General features: G+C 38.5%; 1 protein-coding gene across 1 annotated transcript in view; it reads right to left on the bottom strand.

Annotated features, from left to right (window-relative positions):
* LOC136445762 (nebulin-like) overlaps nucleotides 1-20,430 on the bottom strand; it is an 83,131-nt gene that overhangs the window by 31,516 nt on the left and 31,185 nt on the right. The window contains exons 57-92 of the mRNA XM_066443899.1: nucleotides 19,658-19,762; nucleotides 19,256-19,363; nucleotides 18,487-18,594; nucleotides 18,222-18,323; nucleotides 18,012-18,101; nucleotides 17,608-17,808; nucleotides 17,017-17,121; nucleotides 16,434-16,541; nucleotides 16,044-16,151; nucleotides 15,773-15,874; nucleotides 15,561-15,650; nucleotides 14,800-15,000; nucleotides 14,106-14,210; nucleotides 13,582-13,689; nucleotides 13,156-13,263; nucleotides 12,871-12,972; nucleotides 12,650-12,739; nucleotides 12,156-12,356; nucleotides 11,582-11,686; nucleotides 11,006-11,113; nucleotides 10,394-10,501; nucleotides 9,841-9,942; nucleotides 9,516-9,605; nucleotides 8,867-9,067; nucleotides 8,354-8,458; nucleotides 7,716-7,823; nucleotides 7,129-7,236; nucleotides 6,700-6,801; nucleotides 6,441-6,530; nucleotides 6,058-6,258; nucleotides 5,500-5,604; nucleotides 4,860-4,967; nucleotides 4,190-4,297; nucleotides 3,719-3,820; nucleotides 3,110-3,199; nucleotides 2,276-2,479 (exon numbers count right to left, since the gene is read on the bottom strand). Coding sequence (XP_066299996.1) covers nucleotides 2,276-2,479; nucleotides 3,110-3,199; nucleotides 3,719-3,820; nucleotides 4,190-4,297; nucleotides 4,860-4,967; nucleotides 5,500-5,604; nucleotides 6,058-6,258; nucleotides 6,441-6,530; nucleotides 6,700-6,801; nucleotides 7,129-7,236; nucleotides 7,716-7,823; nucleotides 8,354-8,458; nucleotides 8,867-9,067; nucleotides 9,516-9,605; nucleotides 9,841-9,942; nucleotides 10,394-10,501; nucleotides 11,006-11,113; nucleotides 11,582-11,686; nucleotides 12,156-12,356; nucleotides 12,650-12,739; nucleotides 12,871-12,972; nucleotides 13,156-13,263; nucleotides 13,582-13,689; nucleotides 14,106-14,210; nucleotides 14,800-15,000; nucleotides 15,561-15,650; nucleotides 15,773-15,874; nucleotides 16,044-16,151; nucleotides 16,434-16,541; nucleotides 17,017-17,121; nucleotides 17,608-17,808; nucleotides 18,012-18,101; nucleotides 18,222-18,323; nucleotides 18,487-18,594; nucleotides 19,256-19,363; nucleotides 19,658-19,762 — 4,287 coding nt within the window. The remainder of the gene's footprint in view (nucleotides 1-2,275; nucleotides 2,480-3,109; nucleotides 3,200-3,718; nucleotides 3,821-4,189; nucleotides 4,298-4,859; nucleotides 4,968-5,499; nucleotides 5,605-6,057; nucleotides 6,259-6,440; nucleotides 6,531-6,699; nucleotides 6,802-7,128; nucleotides 7,237-7,715; nucleotides 7,824-8,353; nucleotides 8,459-8,866; nucleotides 9,068-9,515; nucleotides 9,606-9,840; nucleotides 9,943-10,393; nucleotides 10,502-11,005; nucleotides 11,114-11,581; nucleotides 11,687-12,155; nucleotides 12,357-12,649; nucleotides 12,740-12,870; nucleotides 12,973-13,155; nucleotides 13,264-13,581; nucleotides 13,690-14,105; nucleotides 14,211-14,799; nucleotides 15,001-15,560; nucleotides 15,651-15,772; nucleotides 15,875-16,043; nucleotides 16,152-16,433; nucleotides 16,542-17,016; nucleotides 17,122-17,607; nucleotides 17,809-18,011; nucleotides 18,102-18,221; nucleotides 18,324-18,486; nucleotides 18,595-19,255; nucleotides 19,364-19,657; nucleotides 19,763-20,430) is intronic.

The following is a 20,430-nucleotide window of genomic DNA, read 5'->3' as shown; positions in this document are numbered from 1 at the left end:
CTAGCACAACAAAACAACGAGTGCGCTCAGCTTCTGTACATATCGCCTCGGCAAAGTTTGGCGACAAGCTGGAAGTTTGCTTACGAGGAGGAAAGACCGGACATAAACATTTAACGTGATTATCGGGAAAACACCATGTTCCGTTAGACTGAGTGGTTAAACTGCAGTTTAGGAAATTTTATAACAGAAAATAAGTTAAATCAATGATTTTGTGAATGTCTATTTTAGCATTAGTTATTCCAGATATTTTCAAACTCCAAATTCTTCAACACAACATGGGAGATCGTTTCTCCTCAGACTGGCGCGACACTCCTGTCAAAATTGATTGATGATCTCTCTCTGCCGCCGACTTCATACATTCATATAATGTAGCGAAGTGTTGCACAAGGAACTCTCACGCTGAGGGGTACATGAAATAATGCTTACAAAATAGACCTCTATGAATCGGGCTACATTCAGCAATGGTAGACGGATTCGGGGCATGCCGCGCAAAACACACGGTCTCACTGGGGACAGGCGTTTTGGTCCCGCACGTTGTCGCAGCGGTGCGTCGCCGCTACGCGATCGAAAGCACGCCGCTGTCTGTCTCGGACCAACACGCGTCTCCCGTGATGTGTAGCGTCCACCAGGCCTTCCTACATGTCCTACGTACGGGCGTATGGATCGTAGACTTCGGCAAAAAAGGAATGATTAGGCCAGTAGAGTCAGTCCCCGGTAAGGTCAATGATTCGCCCGTTTGCGCTAGCTTGTAACGTTTAATGAATGTACCCTCTGGTGGCCAAACTTCACTGACAAACTTTCTCCCTATTATCATCATGAGCTTGCGTTAGTCTGGTACTAGTGACTATTATGTGCCGGGAATGTTTATCAATCGCACGCCTTGGAAGGAAGTTCAACCATGATAAATGGTCGGCCGTTGCGAAAATTTGGAATCCCATGCTGTTGATTTTCGTGATTGAATCTGTAAGAAAATATATTTTCATGTCGTTCATGTTTTTGAGACGGACGCCGGGACGGGGTGAATTTTTTCTATCATAACATTTTCGTCCCGTTAGTAATGCAAATCGAATCGTGTTGCACACGAGGCAAAACACTAAAAACGTGGGTCTTGTGGAGTGTTTTGGAGCGGGAAAATGCCGGATATTAGCGGTGCCGAACAGTGTACATCGTCGCGCGCGGGTGACGCTCCGTCAAAACAAATCCGCTGGTGGTCTAGCGCGGCCACCGAAAATAGGCAGAAACACACAGGAGGACTTAGCACCTTCCTTTATGGGGGCAATTGTGAAAATCTTTTGTTACAAATTGTTCGAACATTGAAACATTTGGATAGATGGTTTGAAACTGTTCTAAATAAAGAGATTTTTGTGTAGTTACGTTCGAAATGTTTCCAACGTATGTGAAATAAGTTCAAACATGTTATAAGTTTTAATTCTAATTGTTTGAACACTTTAGAACTATTGTGACTTAGACATTCTTTTAATCAAAATAGTTCAAACATATTACAAATATTATATTAAAACCCTCTCGGTGACTTGGAATTGACTCAAATATGTTGTTTTTGGTCATTTCCTTCTTCTCCTGTCAAATCTTCATATGTATACTATGGAAAACTTCATTCTTCCCTGGGGTTCATCTTTTTTAATTCAATTTTGAACTGGGTTGATTATGCGCAAGAGTGTAATTTTCAGCGGATATTTTTCGACTGGTTGACATGGAAATGGCACGGAATATCCCATTCTTGCAAGGGGAGGATTCTTTAATTATTTCTTTCAATTTTGAGCTGGAATGATTATGAAAAAGTCCATTTGTTAGCAGAAGTGTATTTGTTAATCAATAAGTGGATATGGTTGTGGACTGGTCCATATTGCGTTGAGGTGCTACTGGAAGACTCAATTTTGGACTGGGGTGATTCATTTTTTTAGTGCAAGTATTTTAGAATGGTCCATTGTTATTTTGGGAGAGTCCATTTTTTGCATGGCGAGGAGTATGGCTAAACATGCTGTATTTGCTCGCAAATGTTGCCTTTCTAGTTTTAATCTGAGAACCATCAAATCAATTTGGTGTGGCCTAAATAAACAAAAGTGAATAAAGTATAGAAATTTCTTTTCTCCAAATGTGTGTAAATTGCTGTATGACTAGTTTTTTTGGGTGTTATGTTTGTATGGCTATTTTCTATAGGACTGGTGACCTATCTGAAATAAAGAAATTCATTCATTACAAAACTTATCATTCTGTAAATTCTCTCAGCAGTGATAAAGTTGTAAATCACACTTGCCTTGTCGTTGAGTTGCAAGATTTTTTCAAACCTATCCATCTCAACAGTGAAGGGATATTGGCTGCAGCACTTCTCCACAATCTCCTTGGCTTCCTCCTTGTAGAGGTTGTCGCTGGTGATTTCTTTAAGAGACTTGATCCTTCTCATGACTGGAGTGTCCGTCTCGGACAGGCTCTTGGCTGCCACCTTCTGGGGATACTTGAGCTGGGAAAGGAACAATTCAAACTCAGTCAACAAAGAACTGGAAAAAGTGCTTTTAGTCACTAATGAAATACATTGTATAATGGATGCTACCTGAAACATCTGACACTTTGAGAATTTATCCACTGTTACTTGATTTATTTTGTATGTACTTTTAACCTGACACGGTTAAAATGCTCGGACACGAGCCAACGCCGATGACTTTGTATGATGAAAAATGTGTTGAATCACATCAACAATCACAGAAACATCAACATTTCTACATACTAAATAAACAGGACATCAAGGAAACATGTTGACATAAACTATAAAGCAATGCACTACTTACAGTGTATATGCATACATTGTATGTTTTTTCTAATTTGTAGATAAACTTTAAAGTATTTCACAATCAACACCTAAAAATGCATGCATGACTGCTGTGTATTTAACAGAAAGGATCCGAATTGAATCTTTGTCTGGTCATCCGGAAAAGTTGATAAAAAATGATTTTGCAAACTAATTTCATGTGAAAACAACTTTGCGAGCATGATTTTTTTTCTACACCTCTGATTAACATACATGTACACATATGAAAGCTTCGACCTTTGCATATGACAGAAAAACAAGAGTGAAACAGTATAAGATACTTACATCACTGAAGCCAGCGATGGTCTTGGCATGTTCGTTCTGCACAGTATCAGCAATCGGGGTGTACCTGGCCTCAATATGCTTGTATTTCAGCTGTACATAACAGGAAGTTAAGGTAAATAATACATGAAAGTGCACACTTACATGTATGTTATGTATATCACTTACCATGACTCACTCCAGACATACAAGCGAAACATGACTACGGAAATAATTTACGTTACAAGATTTAAGTTACACAAAAAACATCTAGCAAAGCATACCTAACATATAGCATAACAATTTGGGGAAAGCTCTTTTGAACAAGACGTTGGGAATATCTGGTGAAACTTGATTTTTGCTACGATATCTATCAAGTAAAACGAGAAATGAAGATAACAGCATGCCCAGGACAAAGACCAGAAGTTCTCCTGCAGTAGCAAGGTCAGCCACCAGGAGGCCCAAAACTGACCTTGACCTTTGCGTCCAAAACATCTACCACCATACCAATCTTCATCGCAATCCATCCAGAGTTTCTTAAGATATTGCAGCAAACATGGACAAACACAAACAGACGAACAGGCCTAAATTTCATGGTGGTAAAAAGAGACAAAACTAAACGACTGTACGTACATCAGAGAAGCCAGCCACCATCTTGGCAGTCTGCAGGTCGACTCTGTCAGCAGGGCATGCGTACTTCACCTTCATCTGGTTATAGTCCTTGACGTATCTGGCCTGTAAATAAAAATGGAAAAGAACCAACCTTAGTACGCAAATTTTGGAAAATGGGGGAAACTAATACATCTTTTCTTTTCATATGGAAATGGTAATTGGTGGTGTCTTATGTTTATAATGGCCGTCAATTTTTTTTTACTTATCGGTTTTGTGGTCATCCATGTGTGCCAACTACTTTGTTTTCGTGCCATGTATTTATATTGTCTTCTTTTATCTAAAAAAAATAATAAAACAACTGTCAAGTGATAGTCAACATCAGTCACCTGATAAGAACCCCACAACTATACCGGAAATTGATTGAGAAAGAAATGGCAGTGCATCTGGAAAGAATCCACTAAGTGAACTGAAGTGAAATGGATGAATACAAACCCCTGAAGCCATCTCTGCTGACAGTTTGTTCTGCAGGTACAGGGGAGACTCATGGACATTCTTGTACTGTTTCTCCTGGGCTTCCTTCAGGGCTGTCTTGTAGAGGGCCTACAGGAAAAAAATATATATTCAAATAAAACTATTCTGTACAATTTCATTTTACATAAATTTTAACCTTCCCCGTTCTGAAGTAGCTTTTTGGCACCAAATTTGTACTTGTTACAGGGTTACACAGCAGGGAGAAGGTTAATCATTCAATCAAGACAGAGGTTCTGCTGGAACATTAAAAAAAAATATACATGACATTTAAATGGAAATGTATAATTCAATTTTCTATCCATTCAACCATCCAATTAATACAAGTCAAAGAAGGATTTTTATTCTATTCTATTAATTTTCAGTGTGGAACTGTTCATTGATGAAGTTTCTTTTTTGCAAGAACGATTTTTTTTACAAAGAATGCTTATCATTCATCTAGATTGCAATCTTCCTTTACCTGAAATGTCTTTAATAATAAAGTTTACATTACATTTTGTAACAATTTTCACAGCTTTTCTAAAATATATATACCTACAATGTTTTCAGCACCAAGAACAGCAACCATACACCTCTATTGGTTGGCATACAAGAGAGACGATACAGACAAACAAACGTAAGAGCATGTACTAACATCACTGGCTTGGGCTGCTGCCAAGAGAATTCTGCGATATTCTGGTGTGTCTGCCACAAGTTTGTAACCTTCATCCCTCTGTTTGTCAAGTCCCTTCTGGTAAATACGCTGAGGAAGAAGAGGACATTCTTTCATTAGTCGTAGACTGGTTTATTCCCACAAAAGGAATTAAAAGCTTGTTGGCCGCCCTATGGCTGAATTGTACAGTCTGGACAGTACATGAATTGTAAATACACATTATGCACCATTAGCATTGGTTCATTTCTCTAAAAGTTAACGTTTGTGAGATTGCATCTTGTCAAGACCATTATTTCTTTTCAAGCATAAGCTCAATCCTCCAGCTCTAGTTTCTGAAATCCATGTTAAAGGTTTACATTCACAAATAAAAAGCATTTTTTTTACACATGCTATGGTTTGCTCCTGTAAGCTACTTCATATGTGGAAACAACATGGTACGTCACTGTTGAGAAGACAATTAAAGGCCTAAATTCTGCCTTACATCACTTTGCATCTTAAAACTTGTACAAAGGACTTAATGCTGACTGAAACCTAACTCAAAGTTGCCAGAGGATCTAAGGTCTAAGAAACCTACCATTTTCTCAACTTAGATTCTCAAGACAACTAAGGTAAGAAGACTTACATCACTCTGCAACTTGGCAGCTTCGAGCACACGAAGAACCTCGGGGGAGTCTGGGACGACCTTGTAGAGCTGTTTGTCTTCGTCCCACTTTTCACGGTACTTTTTCTGATAACAGAAAATGTAATACATTAAAATAAGGTCAAACCTGACTCAAACAACCACACAAGGACTACAAGGGTCGTTGTAACTGTTGGCGAAAACAGCATAGTTTGCTAACTGGCCAGTAAATGTATATGTACATGGTAATGGACATACATACACCTCATTAAGTCATCGTCATCAGAAATGTAAATATATTTCAATCCATTGTAAGGAAGGAGCTTGTATATTCACTATGACATAAACCTGTTGACATTCAACACCATCTTGATGGTATTACTTGCAATGGTAGCATGCGCAGGTTGATACTTAATCATAATGTTCTATCATTAAGTCCAGGGATTTTATCGTCCTTAGAAAAAAGTTTGCCAGCTTAAAATAGATATCAATATGAGGTGCCACAGGGATCACTACTTGGCTCTCTTCTGTTTGGTTAACATCTTATTGCAAGTAACTTACAGCATCCTGCATCTCTGTAACTTTCTCCACCCTCTCAATCTCCACGGTGAAGGGATACTGGCTGCAGCACTTCTCCACAATCTCCTTGGCCTCTTCCTTGTAGTAGTTGTCACTGACGATCTCCAGGAGAGACTTCAGCCTCCTGGTCTCAGGAGTGTCAATCTCGGACGTGAAACGGCCTGGCTCTTGTTTGTAGATTTTCTGTTAATTTGATAAAAAGTATTTTAACACTCCATGATCTATGGTTGAGAAGAAAAAGATAAGCGAAAGAGTAATAAATTCCTCTTGCAAACATGGAACAGAAAAACAGAGCTCTTTATCTCGTTAACCAAACTTTTATTAACTTTGAATAATGCATTATTAAAGCATAATGTTATACTTACATCCTTCAATGGTGCAAGAGACTTGACACGGACGCCCTCAATATCGTCTGGGAACACTTTGGGTGATTCGAATTTCTGCTTGTAATGGCGCTACAAGAAACAAATAATAGATTTAGATAAAGGTTGAAATAAGTATATGTAGTTTGCCTTCTATTACAGGTTAGCCTGTGGTCACATCATACCAACAAGATCAAGTCATGTGAAGTGAAGTGAGAAAAGGAAACAAGAGTTAAAAACATTACATGTGATGATAACTTACGTCTGATCGAGCAATAGCTTCCTTGGCTGCGACCATGTCCACTCGGTCCACAGGTAACTGGTACTTGGCCTTGTTCTCCTCATAGTTCTTAACATACCTCGCCTTCAAGAAAACACAACATTGTTAAAATGTACAAAGCTTGTACATTCTTGAGATGGAACATATCTCAAAATACTCTGCTAGCATAGTGGATTCTACTTGTTTTTGCAACGTATTTTGTTTTTCAAGTTAAAAACTTAAAGACATCAATCCAGATTATTGGCAATACTTATTTACATGCAGTTTTCACAAATAAGAGTATGTCATACATTTAGCTAGCATATTTTGTGTAGATTGTTGTCAAGTAAATATGCTGCAAGAACAGTGCTAAAATCAGTCCACAAAATGAAATCTTCTTTATTGAATTTCTGAGTAACAACAGACACCTACCCCAGATGAGAGCTCGGCTGACAGTTTGTTCTGCAGGTACAGGGGAGACTCATGGACATTCTTGTACTGTGTCTCCTGTGCCTTCTTCAGTGCCGACTTGTAGAGGTACTGTAGGAACACAACAAACAAGATATACATTCAAATGGAAGTATACTGTGCAATTTCTTCCATCTTATCCACAAGTGTGGATTTGTTCATTGAAACCACTGCTTCATAAGAACTATCTTATTGCAAAGAAGGCTTCTAATTGGGTATAGGAGATTCTTACACAACCAGGTAATCTCACCTGCTAAGGCTTCTAATTGATGTGATTTGTTACCTTTATTTGTTATGAAATGTCTATCATGAAGTTTTCATTACATTTTGTATCTATTTCCACAGCTTTTTCTAAAATCTATATTATGTTTTCAGCACCAAGGAGAGCTATTATACTTGTTTTTTAACTGTCTTCCTTACATTTTGTAACAGTTTTCACTGCTTTTGTAATGTCAATATACCAGCAATGTTTTTAGCACCAAGGACAGCAATCATTCTAATGCATGCTAGAGAGAGGATACAAGCAGAAGACACAAAGGTTCTGTACTCACGTCACTGGCCAGGGCAGCTGCAAATGTAGCGCGGGTATACTCTGGTGTATCTGACACCATCTTGTAACCTTCATCCCTCTGTTTGGCAAGACCCTTCTGGTACAGACGCTGTGAAAGATGCAACATGTCCTTCTTTTAATACATGTTCTTCTCCAACATAAACATCTTAGCCTGAGAATAACATCTTTAGAAGTTTAAGCCTGAGATACTAGTAAGTTCTAATCTATCCTTTAGTCTAACTATTTGACTGCTTGGGCACCACAGAAGATCTGACAACCAGCTTTCTGCATCCTTCTCGGTTTTCTGTTCTTTTCAATGTTTCACTTACACTTAGTGTTTGCCTGTCCATTCTCTTATATTATCCTCCCATCTTTTCCGTTGCCTACCCCTCTTTCTAGTTAACAATTTCAAGGAACAAATAGTCTTCAATTCATCTCTACAAACTTGGTCTAGATGTTGCAAACGGGAATTATCTAAACAAGAAGTATTACCTTTCAGAAATCCTGTTAAAGACATGCATCCGAAAATACAAACGTCAAAACCTGATCATATTGTAAGTGACTCTTACACTCTAAAACCTAGTACTCTTTTCTATTGTTGAGTACTTTAGGGACCAGTGGAAACTTTGGAACACTTACATCACTCTGCATCCTGTTGGCTTCCAGCACACGCAAAACCTCGGGCGAGTCAGGGATGACCGAGTAGTTCTGTTTGTCTTCGTCCCACTTCTGGCGGTACTTTTTCTAAAAAGGGATGAATGTTACAATTGATAACAGTTATACTGCTACGTCATTTGAACAAAAACATATCTCTTAGTATGTCATCCATTGACATTGTAAATATATTTCCACCTGTGTCAGCTGGGAACGTAAATGGCAATGCATCACTGTGATACATGTAGAAAAGGAACCATGAGCAGTATGAATTTTGAACCTTGTTTTAATGCTATAAAACAGTCGTGGTGTCTAAGTGCACTAGTATCTAAGTATGCTTTAATATAAGTACATTGGTCTATCAACAACAAGAATCCCCATGTTGTTATGAAGGCATAGACTTTGGGCATAGTGAGAAGAAATTTCATCAAATCATAATCAATATCCATTTATTTATCAGACACCACAGTGCTATTTATGTTATTGCATATAACTTACAGCATCCTGCATCTCTGAGACCTTCTCCACCCTCTCAATCTCCACAGTGAAGGGGAACTGGCTGCAGCACTTCTCCACAATCTCCTTGGCCTCTTCCTTGTAGTAGTGGTCACTGACGATCTCAAGAAGAGACTTCAGCCGCCTTGTCTCAGGAGTGTCAATCTCAGAGGTGAAGCCGCCTGGCTCCTGCTTGTAGACTTTCTGTTGGTGTGGCAATTTCATGATGGAAGAAAAATTTACCTTTAGTTATACATTTGTATAATACATGTGTGTGTGGATGGGAAGATGAAAATTTTATGGGAAGGAAAGTTTTGTATTCAAAAGAGTTTGCAGCCACTCTCTTCTATCAAATTTCCTTTCTAGTGAGTGCAGAGAGGACATTTTCAAGCCAAGAGAAGGGTGTTGTTTGAAAAAAAGGTGAAAGAACTTTGTCTGTATGTTTACAACTTTCAATATATATACAAATTGACTTAGAGTCTCCCGTGTCGTCAGACACAAGAGGTTGGCCCAGCAGGCTTGATATAAATAGTATCAAATAATAGTACCATACAAAGTTCCCCCATTAGAATTTATTGCAATGTATTGATACTCTGTAAATGTACATGAGAAAAACTGGCACCATTATGGAAAATTTTACACAGTTACGTACGTCTTTCAGTGGCTCCAGGGACTTGACGCGTTCTCCTTCAATGGAGTCTGGGAACACCTTAGGCACTCCTGGCTTCTGCTTGTACTTGCGCTGAACAATAATGGCACCAAATTGTCAGAAAATACTGCACTGTCTAGTGCAGAGTCACAGCAAAACTAAAAAAGTAGGAATATGCACTACCAACAGCGAAAACAGGGTGTAAGATTTAAAAATCTACCACTACATAGTATTGTATCACATTGTATTGTAGAAAAAGGTTACACATGAATCAATTTTCCATAAAGATACATAAAACATACATATTAAGTACTACCATGATACCTACATCAGAAAACTGCTGATAAGCCTTTGCAGCGACAATGTCCACTCTGTCTGGCGGGAGGGAATATTTCACCTTCCCTGTTTCATAATCCTTGATATACAGAGCCTGAAAAAGACATAACATAAAATGATTATTTGATCTCCAGATATGTTGATGGTAAAATAAACTCTATCAGTATAGACAAAAGTATAGCACTTTCGTGAAATGCAAATTGTGTCTTACTGCAATAATTCATTAACAGAACGTATTCATACATACTAATATTTACTTTCTATCTATTGGTAAGGTGTCAAATGAAACATAACAAGGGCAATCAAGGCAGCATAGACAGAACTAATTCTTAGAGGCGCAAACAGAAGAAGTGATTCATCGTTAATAGTATCACAAAGCCCCTGAATTGTTTACTTGTACACCTTTGTTATAGTATCACCATCTGCCATTCTCAGTGTGTGTCTAGCATCCCATCTTGGCATTGTCAAAATTATACTGCTAATGGTGTCATAAGCGATGGAACAATTATGCTTGGGAAAGCAAAACATGGTTTTACAATATTTACCCCGGAAGCCAGCTGTGCAGAAAATTTGTTCTGCAGGTACAGTGGAGACTCATGGACATTCTTGTACTGCTTCTCTTGGGCCTCCTTCAGCGCAGTCTTATAGTTGTACTGTACAAAATGACAGTGTTTAATTAAGTATGCAGAAAAGGACACTAAAATTTGACATACATACACACACACACACACTGCTTTACTATTACTAAAACTTCTAAATTTCACATTGATCCAGTGACAGAATAAATTGAATAACTTAGTCAACATAATCAAGACAGCCATAACTTACTTCAGTATAGAATATCTTGTTATTCAATGTTTAGCAACAAAGATATTGCCGATAAATTACATAAAAAAACATAGCAGTTCTATTTGATATGCCACGTTCCCAACATACATTGTACTTGCAAGTTCCGGCAAACAACCTCTTACCCAGATCTAACCAGTACTTCATTTTTTGGCTGAATCTAATTTCTGACCCATTGAAAACTATCATGATGATTCTATATCTTGCCTCAAAGCAAGGGACAGCACTACAACATTTTCAGCACCAGGGACAGCAATCATTCTACTGCATAATAGAGAGAGAATACTAGAAAACAAAGGTCCTGTACTTACATCACTGGCTAGGGCAGCTGCATAAATAGCACGGTTATATTCTGGGGTGTCAGACACCATCTTGTAGCCTTCCTTCTTCTGTTTTTCCAATCCTTCCTTGTAGTGAAGCTATCGGAAGAATGACCACAATCATCAGGATTGAATATTTCATTGATAACAAATTCATATAAAAACACATCAACAGAACACAGTGCATCATTATCATCGTCAGTATGAACTGGGACGCAAAAGTGGGCCGATTCAAAGATTTACAGAATATCTTTTCAAGCTTACGTAGACAAGCTATGGATTAAGATACCTCAATCATAAGGACTGAATCTGCAATTATAACAATTATTGATAATCAAATCCTAGCTATAATAATCAAAGCTACTGATAATTATATCAGTATTTCCATATAGTTTTCATTTTTTCCTCAAATTCTGAGCGGTTGAAATACACAAAAGTGATGAAGCCCATATAGATGTACAGAAAATCTGTTCAAGCTTTTTTTTGTTTACTCCGGATTACCACAAAACTTTGATGTGCTGGTTTCCACTAAATGTGTTGAGCTTATTGAATGATAAGAAAACTTACATCACTCTGCATCCTAGCAGCCTCAATCACACGTAACACTTCAGGTGAGTCCGGAATGACCGTGTACTTCTGCTTCTCCTCATCATACTTCTCACGGTACTTTTTCTGAGGAGAAAAAAAGACATAATTGGTTACAAAACATTCCATTTTCACCAAAACATGCACCTAGATGTCTAAGGCATGTAAGATAATCTCTTTCAGACTCTGTCAGCAAGGAACTTAAGATGTGAAAGTGTATCACAACAATGTAAAAGGAACTGGAAAATGTATGGGTATTTTTAAGCTCCTTTTAATGCTGACAGTACTGTTGTCTGGCGAAAATGAACTAGTAGCATGCTTCTGGTTAAAGCCTTAAACACATTGTTCTATTAACACAATGAATGTGCCTATGTTATTGTGAATGCATCAGGTTTTGGCAAGTAGTCATTAGAATAACTTGTTGAAATCATCGCATGTAACTAAATACATAATGTGCCTAATAAATTATGTTATTATGAAGGCATTGAGTTTGGGCAAAGTGTAGTCATTGGTCAGGAATAACTTCTGTTCAAAAAAAAAGGCAGATTTAACTTACAGCATCCTGCATCTCTGTAACTTTCTCCACCCTCTCAATTTCCACAGTGAAGGGGAACTGGCTGCAGCATTTCTCCACAATCTCCTTGGCCTCTTCCTTGTAGTAGTTGTCACTGACAATCTCCAGGAGGGACCTCAGCCTCCTGGTCTCAGGAGTGTCAATCTCAGAGGTGAAGCCGCCTGGCTCGTGCTTGTAGACTTTCTGTTTGTTGGGCCAGAAAATGTTTAAACATTAAACAAACAAACAAACACACAAACAATCAATCATAATACGGAAATAAACATAATTGTTACAGTACTGTAGTTTTGTTTTGGAAACATTCTTTGTTTATAAACAACAGTCCTGTTGAAATTGGAATTTTGATAATGTTAGGGATGCCTGATTTAACAATTACTACTCAAAATTAATCACTGTGCTAATTACATACATCTTTCAGTGGATCCAGAGACTTGACGTGGAGTGGCACAATTATGGAAAATTTTACAGTTACGTACGTCTTTCAATGGCTCCAGGGACTTGATGCGTTCACCTTCAATGGAGTCTGGGAACACCTTTGGTACTCCTGGCTTCTGCTTGTACTTGCGCTAAATTAGAAAAGAAAATACAGACATTTAATGTGTTGAATGTGATGCCAATGCAGAAAGCTGTAAAAATGGTTGAAAGGCAACAATACTGTGCTGGAAGATTATTATATTTATATAAGGGGAAAGCCTACCTCAGACAAGTCCAGAATATTCTTGGCAGCCACCATGTCCACCCTGTCAGCAGGGAGGGTGTACTTCAGCTTCTGCTGCTGGTAGTCCTTGACATACAGAGGCTGTACAGCAAAAAGAGTAACAAATTCTTCAATATCGAGAAATCAAGTTCTCAGAAATACTTGAGATCTTCCATAGAAATTAACCAAATCTTGAGAAAGGCACTTTATTGCAGAGAGCTTCTCTGGATTTTTTCAAGCTAGAAACACAAAAGATTGCCACCTAAAGTCAAGAATAATACTAACCCCAGAGGCCAACTGTGCTGACAGTTTGTTCTGCAGGTACAGTGGAGACTCATGGACATTCTTGTACTGGGCCTCTTGTGCCTGCTTGATTGCTGTCTTGTAGACATACTGAAAAAAGGATACAAAGTGCAGGTGTTAGACCAAAAAAATCAGTAATCATCCGATTTCACTATTACAATCTCATTGATTTCAATTCTAAATGGAGTTTTTCAATCGGCATACAATCTTATAATGAAAAACATAAGTGTACAAGAAAGTCTTTTTGCTTACTAATACTTTCTCAGGAATGATGAATACAAATGTGGAATCCGGGTCATGAAATGAGGCATTGATATGCATAGAATTAGAAAAGGAGGATTGCTGTCATCCTTTACAATTTGGAAAACACAAATGCCAAAAGAAAGGTTTAAGCACTGTGCAACTCACGTCACTGGCATTCCTGGCCGAATCCCTGCATTGGTTGAAGAGGGGCGTATCAGACACCATCTTGTAGCCTTCCTTCTTCTGTTTTTCCAACCCGTCCTTGTAGTGAAGCTATGAAAAGAAAGACAACAGTTATCAGGATTGAATATGAAATTGATAACTTACTGATATAAAATCATAGCAACAGAACACAGTGCATCATTATTATCTAAATCTAATTTTCCCATGAAAATTTGAACATCTAAGTTAGCGATACGAAACTAACCCTGTTCATATATATGTTAAAAAAGGTCAAAACAGGTGCATAAAAACATTTACAAGTTGCCCTCCCTCACACCAAAACGATATAAACATTAAAAAATCAACAATATCAGATTCAACAAAATACAAAGCAGGTCATAAAATAGTGAATACATTGTATATCTACCGATCATCTGTTACTTCTCCCTGCTGCCTAACTTTGTAACTAACAGAGAATGGGGTGCCAAATGGCTACTTCAGCGTGCTAAAGGTTAAGCAAAACTTACATCACTTTGCATCTTAGCAGCCTCAATCACACGTAACACTTCAGGTGAGTCCGGAATGACCGTGTACTTCTGCTTCGCCTCATCATACTTCTCACGGTACTTTTTCTGAGGAGAAAAAATGAGAACTGGTTATAAAAGTTATTTTCACCAAAACATATCTATGGATGTGTTAGGCATGTAAATATATGTCAACAAGGAACGTAAAAGTGAGTGCATCACTATGATGTAAAAAGAATTATAAATACTTATAAATCTCCTCTAAAATTTAATGCTGCTGTGGCATTGGTGTGCCGAAATGTTTAGAGCATTGAGCTTCCAGATTCAATACTTGCCATGCCCCTACGTTGTGCCCTAGGCCTTGGGAAAGGCACTTAACACAATAATCCCACATGGAGTGACGCCTACCAAGCCTCTTTGGTTACTCTGTCAAGTGTGCCAAAACAAACATATGGATTTGGTGTGCCACTGTGGTAACATCTGGACAAATACCAAGAGCCATGATTTTAGTCTTTTTTAAATGCTGCTAATTTGTTTTGGTAAAAAGTGCACTCATAGCACGTTTTCAGTAAATACCTAAAGCACCTGTGCGTCAATACCTAAGGTGCCCATGTTATCATAAAGGTGTCAAGTTTGGGCAAAGTCTAGTCATTGGATTTTTAGACTTTTATTGAGAAAAAAAGAAGATTTAACTTACAGCATCCTGCATCTCTGTAACTTTCTCCACCCTCTCAATCTCCACAGTGAAGGGGAACTGGCTGCAGCATTTCTCCACAATCTCCTTGGCCTCTTCCTTGTAGTAGTTGTCGCTGACAATCTCCAGGAGGGACCTCAGCCTCCTTGTTTCAGGAGTGTCAATCTCAGAGGTGAAGCCGCCTGGCTCCTGCTTGTAGACTTTCTGTTGGTTGAGCAATATTGCAAATGTTGAATGAGTAAAAGCATTGCTTTTTGCAAGATCATGCATAACAAACATATCCATAGAACTGGGATTTACTTACAAGATATCCAGCATCTTCAAATTTGGAGTTATTGATGTTTAAATCAGTATGTAAAGCAAGATTCATTGTCAAGCAGAAAAAATGCAGCGCTCGATGGACATATACTGAAGGACATTATTAATCATTCCAATATAGTAATCATAAACATCTTTGCCCTAAGTAATCTTCAAATAATGTTCTAATGTTCCTTTTAGAAATTCATCACTCTGATCTAAAGCAATGACATGCTTAATCCTGATTTAATAGTAATTACTCAAAATTGATTAATAAATGACTGATTAGCTGATAACTAAAAGCACCCTACACAAGGATGCACAGATAAGGTATAAAAGGAGGACTGGTCTGACTGTTGTCATTCTTGAAAAGGTCAAAACCGGTCGAATACCATCTTCTACTCCGTCATCTTCACAATGATACAAACCCATTTAATTGTATTAATGATATGAGTCATATTACGTACATCCTTCAAAGGAGCCAGGGACTTGACGTGGAGTTGTTCAACCGAGTCTGGGAACACCTTTGGTACTCCTGGCTTCTGCTTGTACTTGCGCTGAAAAAAATACAGACAGTGAGTGGAAGGTAATAACAGACAGAAAAAGCTATAGAAATGATTGAAAGGCAACAATAGATCCACTGTGCTGAAAGATTATTATAGTTCAGGAGAAAACCTACCTCAGACAAGTCCAGAATATTCTTGGCAGCCACCATGTCCACCCTGTCAGCAGGGAGGGTGTACTTCAGCTTCTGCTGCTGGTAGTCCTTGACATACAGGGGCTGTACAAGCAAAGAAACAGGTTAATGAAATATGCTACGTCTAAAATTAACATTTGCATTAGACTTAACTTTTCAGGCTCAAATCTGTAGTACTCGGTAAGTGTTAATTTGGATTGTGGTACAAATTCGAATTGAGAGCACAAGAAGAAAGCATGATACTTGTACTTACCCCTGAAGCCAGCTGTGCTGACAGTTTGTTCTGCAGGTACAGTGGAGACTCATGGACATTCTTGTACTGGGCCTCTTGTGCCTGCTTGAGTGCTGTCTTGTAGACGTACTGAGGAAGTCATTGCACAACACAGTTACAACATCAGTTCATCATCTTCCCCGTCAATTTTCTTATTCGTAAGAACAGAGATGCTATTTATAGCTAATGTCAACCCTCATTATTGTGGCCATCTTAGGGCACCTAGTGGAAATATGAGAATAACTGTTAACGTTTTAGTTGTGGGCTTAGAATAAAATATAAGAATAAGAAATTTCAAAGAGTGCAAGGCTGTCAAGAGAATTACAAAAACCTAAACATTACTACTATACATAATTTATACCGAAAACTCACGTCACTGGCGTTCCTGGCTGAATCCCTGCATTGGAGGAAGAGGGGCGTATCAGACACCATCTTGTAGCCTTCCGTCTTCTGCTTCTCAAACCCTTCCTTGTACACCAACTGTGGAAAGACAAAGCTCAATCATAAGTATCTAATAGTCTTACGGCTAACAAAGTATTTTTCTACAAATCCCTTGGCATGAATTACAGGTATTACTCAACAGATCTAGCTTCCAGAATCTTTCCCCCTGACACAAGTGGTAACACAACCCAGTCGCTTGGTTATATGGATCAAATTCTGTGGATCCATGGTTTAATGATAGGGTCTAGCTGGACATGTAAAGGATTGCATTCATCGTTTTGTATGGCATAAAGCTGATGGCCACATGTACTAGGGAGCTTCAGGCGTAAGCCCTTGCATCTAAAGAACACATCACATTTATGAAGAAGAAAAGGGGTAACCAGGTGTGCTTTCCTATTAAAAGCGAGCCATAGCAAAGACGCATTTCATTTTCAGCTACTGATAAAGCATTACACTTCGTGTTTGAGTAAAGACAGAGAAGATAATCTTTGTTAGTGATAAAGAAAAAACTTACATCACTCTGCATCCTGGCAGCCTCCAACACGCGAGCGACCTCGGGGGAGTCCGGAATGACGGTGTAGTTGTGTCGGTCCCTTTCATAGTCTGCACGGTAGCGTTTCTGTGAGGGGGAGGGCAAAGAAAAGTTAAGTTACACAACGCAAACTGGTAGATAGCACATGACAATGTCTTGCCAACAATGGAGGCATTCAGACATTCATTTTTTTTTCACTACAAAACCTGATTACTGTCAATTGTTGTGACTATCAACTAATCTTTCAAGATGAGTCTTTATCTTTTTTCTAAACTCTTGGTTCTGATGGATATCTTCAACTATAAAATGTGTACTCTTACTCAGGAAAGAAAGGGAATTTATGCCCACAATATACACATTCAACAATTATTTTTCAATACAAACATGACTATCAACTATTCTTTCTAAATGATACCTTTATCTTTTTTCCAAGTATTGGCCCTAAAGAACATCCTCAGAATTAATACAAATGAATCCAGAATCATGAAAGAAAGGAAATTTATGCCTTTTAAAACAGATAGTAGTATGAGATATTTGAGAACTTTTGATGTGCTTTCAAACTGCCACACTTACATCATCCTGCATCTCTGTAACTTTCTCCACCCTCTCAATCTCAACAGTGAAGGGGAACTGGCTGCAGCACTTCTCCACAATCTCCTTGGCCTCTTCCTTGTAGTAGTTGTCACTGACAATCTCCAGAAGAGACCTCAGCCTCCTTGTCTCAGGAGTGTCAATCTCAGATGTGAAGCCGCCTGGCTCCTGCTTGTAGACTTTCTGTTGAGGTATGAGTAAAAAATGTTGCTTTAGCAAAGTTGCACTTTTTACATAATTAGAGAACTGGAATTTTATTCAACTTCAAAGATCTATTCACGACAACTTGTTCAAGCACACAAATGACACTGAAAATACATAAACCTTTTGGACAAAGATTGTCAACATTGTGTTTCTAAATATAACTTGTAAGTTGTATTACGTACATCTTTAAGTGGGTCCAGAGACTTGACGTGGAGCTGCTCAACTGAGTCTGGGAACACCTTTGGCACTCCTGGCTTCTGCTTGTACTTGCGCTGCAAGAAAAAGCACAGAAATTTTTAAAGAAGGTAAAAATGAAGAATGCGATAGAAATGCTTCCCAGAACACATCACAGTTCTAAAAGAATGATGATGACATTTGAAGAAGAAACCTACGTCAGACAAGTCCAGAATATTCTTGGCAGCCACCATGTCCACCCTGTCAGCAGGGAGGGTGTACTTCAGCTTCTGCTGCTGGTAGTCCTTGACATACAGAGGCTGTACAAAAAGCAAAGAATCAGCTAAGTCAAGTACTAATTCAAGGATTTACATTCTCGTCAAAAGAACTAAACTTTTAGGTTCGATTCTACAGTGCAACAGCATAGAAACTTCAGGACAAATCTGTGTCTTAAAACACATACAGAGAAACTGTGGTGCATACCCCTGAAGCCAGCTGTGCTGACAGTTTGTTCTGCAGGAACAGTGGAGACTCGTGGACATTTTTGAACTGCGTCCTGCGTGCCTCCTCAAGTGCCGTCTTGTAGTTGTACTAGGGAAAACAGGACAAAGAAATACAATTTTTATAGAAACTCAAGTCCACCATAAAGAACATGTAAGGACAATGGTACAAGCGGTGAAATAATACTTTTAGTTATACATGCTTATCTTTAACGTAATAATAATGATTATAATTTGAATCCCCGGGCGACCATATTGGCGGATAATTGGATTTAGCAACTTATAGCATCTTTGTGTGTTTTTCAGATGTATGCTAAAATCCAACATGGCACAGATGACGTTAAATGAATGTGAAGTGTGTTATAAGACATTCTCCTCCACTTAGTCTAGCTGTTTCCATGATGTACCAAAGGTGTGTAATTTTTACTAAATTTTTCAAAAGCAGTTGTCGACAAAAGCTTAGCTATAGGAACTTTGAAAGAAATAACAAGAACTGTACTCTGGTTTTAAAAAATTGCCATTAGGTGGCAAGGTGGTATTGAGGTTAAAGTTGTTGACTTAGAATCTAAAGGTTCTGGGTTTGAATCCCTAGTAGGCCCCAAAGTTGTGCCCCTTGGAAAGGCAATTTACACCTTAATTGTATTTCTTTACTTCACTCAAGTGAAAATGAGTACCTAGGTTCAGTTAGAGACATACTCATAGTGTTACGCCTGGATGCAGTTTATCGGTTATACAAAATCTAACAAACTCACATCACTGGCATTCCAGGCAGACTCCTTGCACTGGAGGAAGAGGGGTGTGTCAGACACCATCTTGTACCCTTCTTGCTTCTGCTTCTCATATCCTAGACGGTAGATACGCTAGAGAAAGAAGCAAATTAAAGTGATGACCAGCTTTAGAAAAAAAGCCCAGCAAATGCTGAATCAACACATTACATTGTGAACACTGTGAAAAGTGTTGATCTCCGATGTTGAATCATTACAAAACTTTTATGGATAGACAAAAGTCTCTTCTCAAACTACCATGAAACTATTAAAAGTCTCACAGTCAAGGCAGGAAATTATGATGAAAAAACTTGTTGATGCATATATTTCATTCCAAAAATATGCATCGTTTTCAGAGGGGAAAGAAATGACTGACAAAAAATTACTTACATCACTCTGCATCTTGTCAGCCTCAATCACACGAGCGACCTCGGGGGAGTCCGGAATGACGGTGTAGTTGTGTCGGTCCCTTTCATAGTCTGCACGGTAGCGTTTCTGGAGAGGGCAAAGAAAACTTAAACCACAGGACACAGACAAGTAGATTCACACTAAATATAAATGTTTAAATCCTTCGAACAACATTCAGTGTATAGGGGCGGTGGCCATCTCCAAATCTATAGCCCTTGAGCCACACAGGACACAACAAAGTGTAATTGTAGTCCAGTTGGGGGCTAGTCCATTGCTATTGAGGTGTCTTCTATATCTGTATCTATATAGCCGGCATAACCACCCTTCGGCGTAACACACCAGCTACGCAGGCACGCGGCGCAACAGCAGCTGGTTGTATTACACTGAATGACCTGTCATATCTAACCTTTGCATAGCTAACTTGATGCATTGTCTAAAGCTGTCTAATGAGGCTGCTTCTACAGTACTTGGTGGCAACAAGTTCCACACTACGATCGTTCTAGGAAAATATGAATTCTTTAACACCAGTACTTTTTCTCATAAGTTTTCCTAAACAAAGGAAACAGTATCTACCATTCTTTGGTATTTGTTGTGAACAATGTAAACATTCAAAGTTATTTTTTCCCATACAAACCTGTCAACAAATCATCAGGACTATCAAAAATTCTTCTTGAGTTTTGTTGTGCTGTCAAACTGCCAAACTTATGTTGCGTGTAGAGGTTGATACTTAAATCACAATGTTCTATCACCAAGAC

Source organism: Branchiostoma lanceolatum, chromosome 12 (assembly GCF_035083965.1).
Source record: "Branchiostoma lanceolatum isolate klBraLanc5 chromosome 12, klBraLanc5.hap2, whole genome shotgun sequence".
NCBI lineage: Eukaryota > Metazoa > Chordata > Leptocardii > Amphioxiformes > Branchiostomatidae > Branchiostoma > Branchiostoma lanceolatum.
Note: the sequence above shows the minus strand (reverse complement) of the source record. Positions and strands in the feature narration are given on the sequence as shown.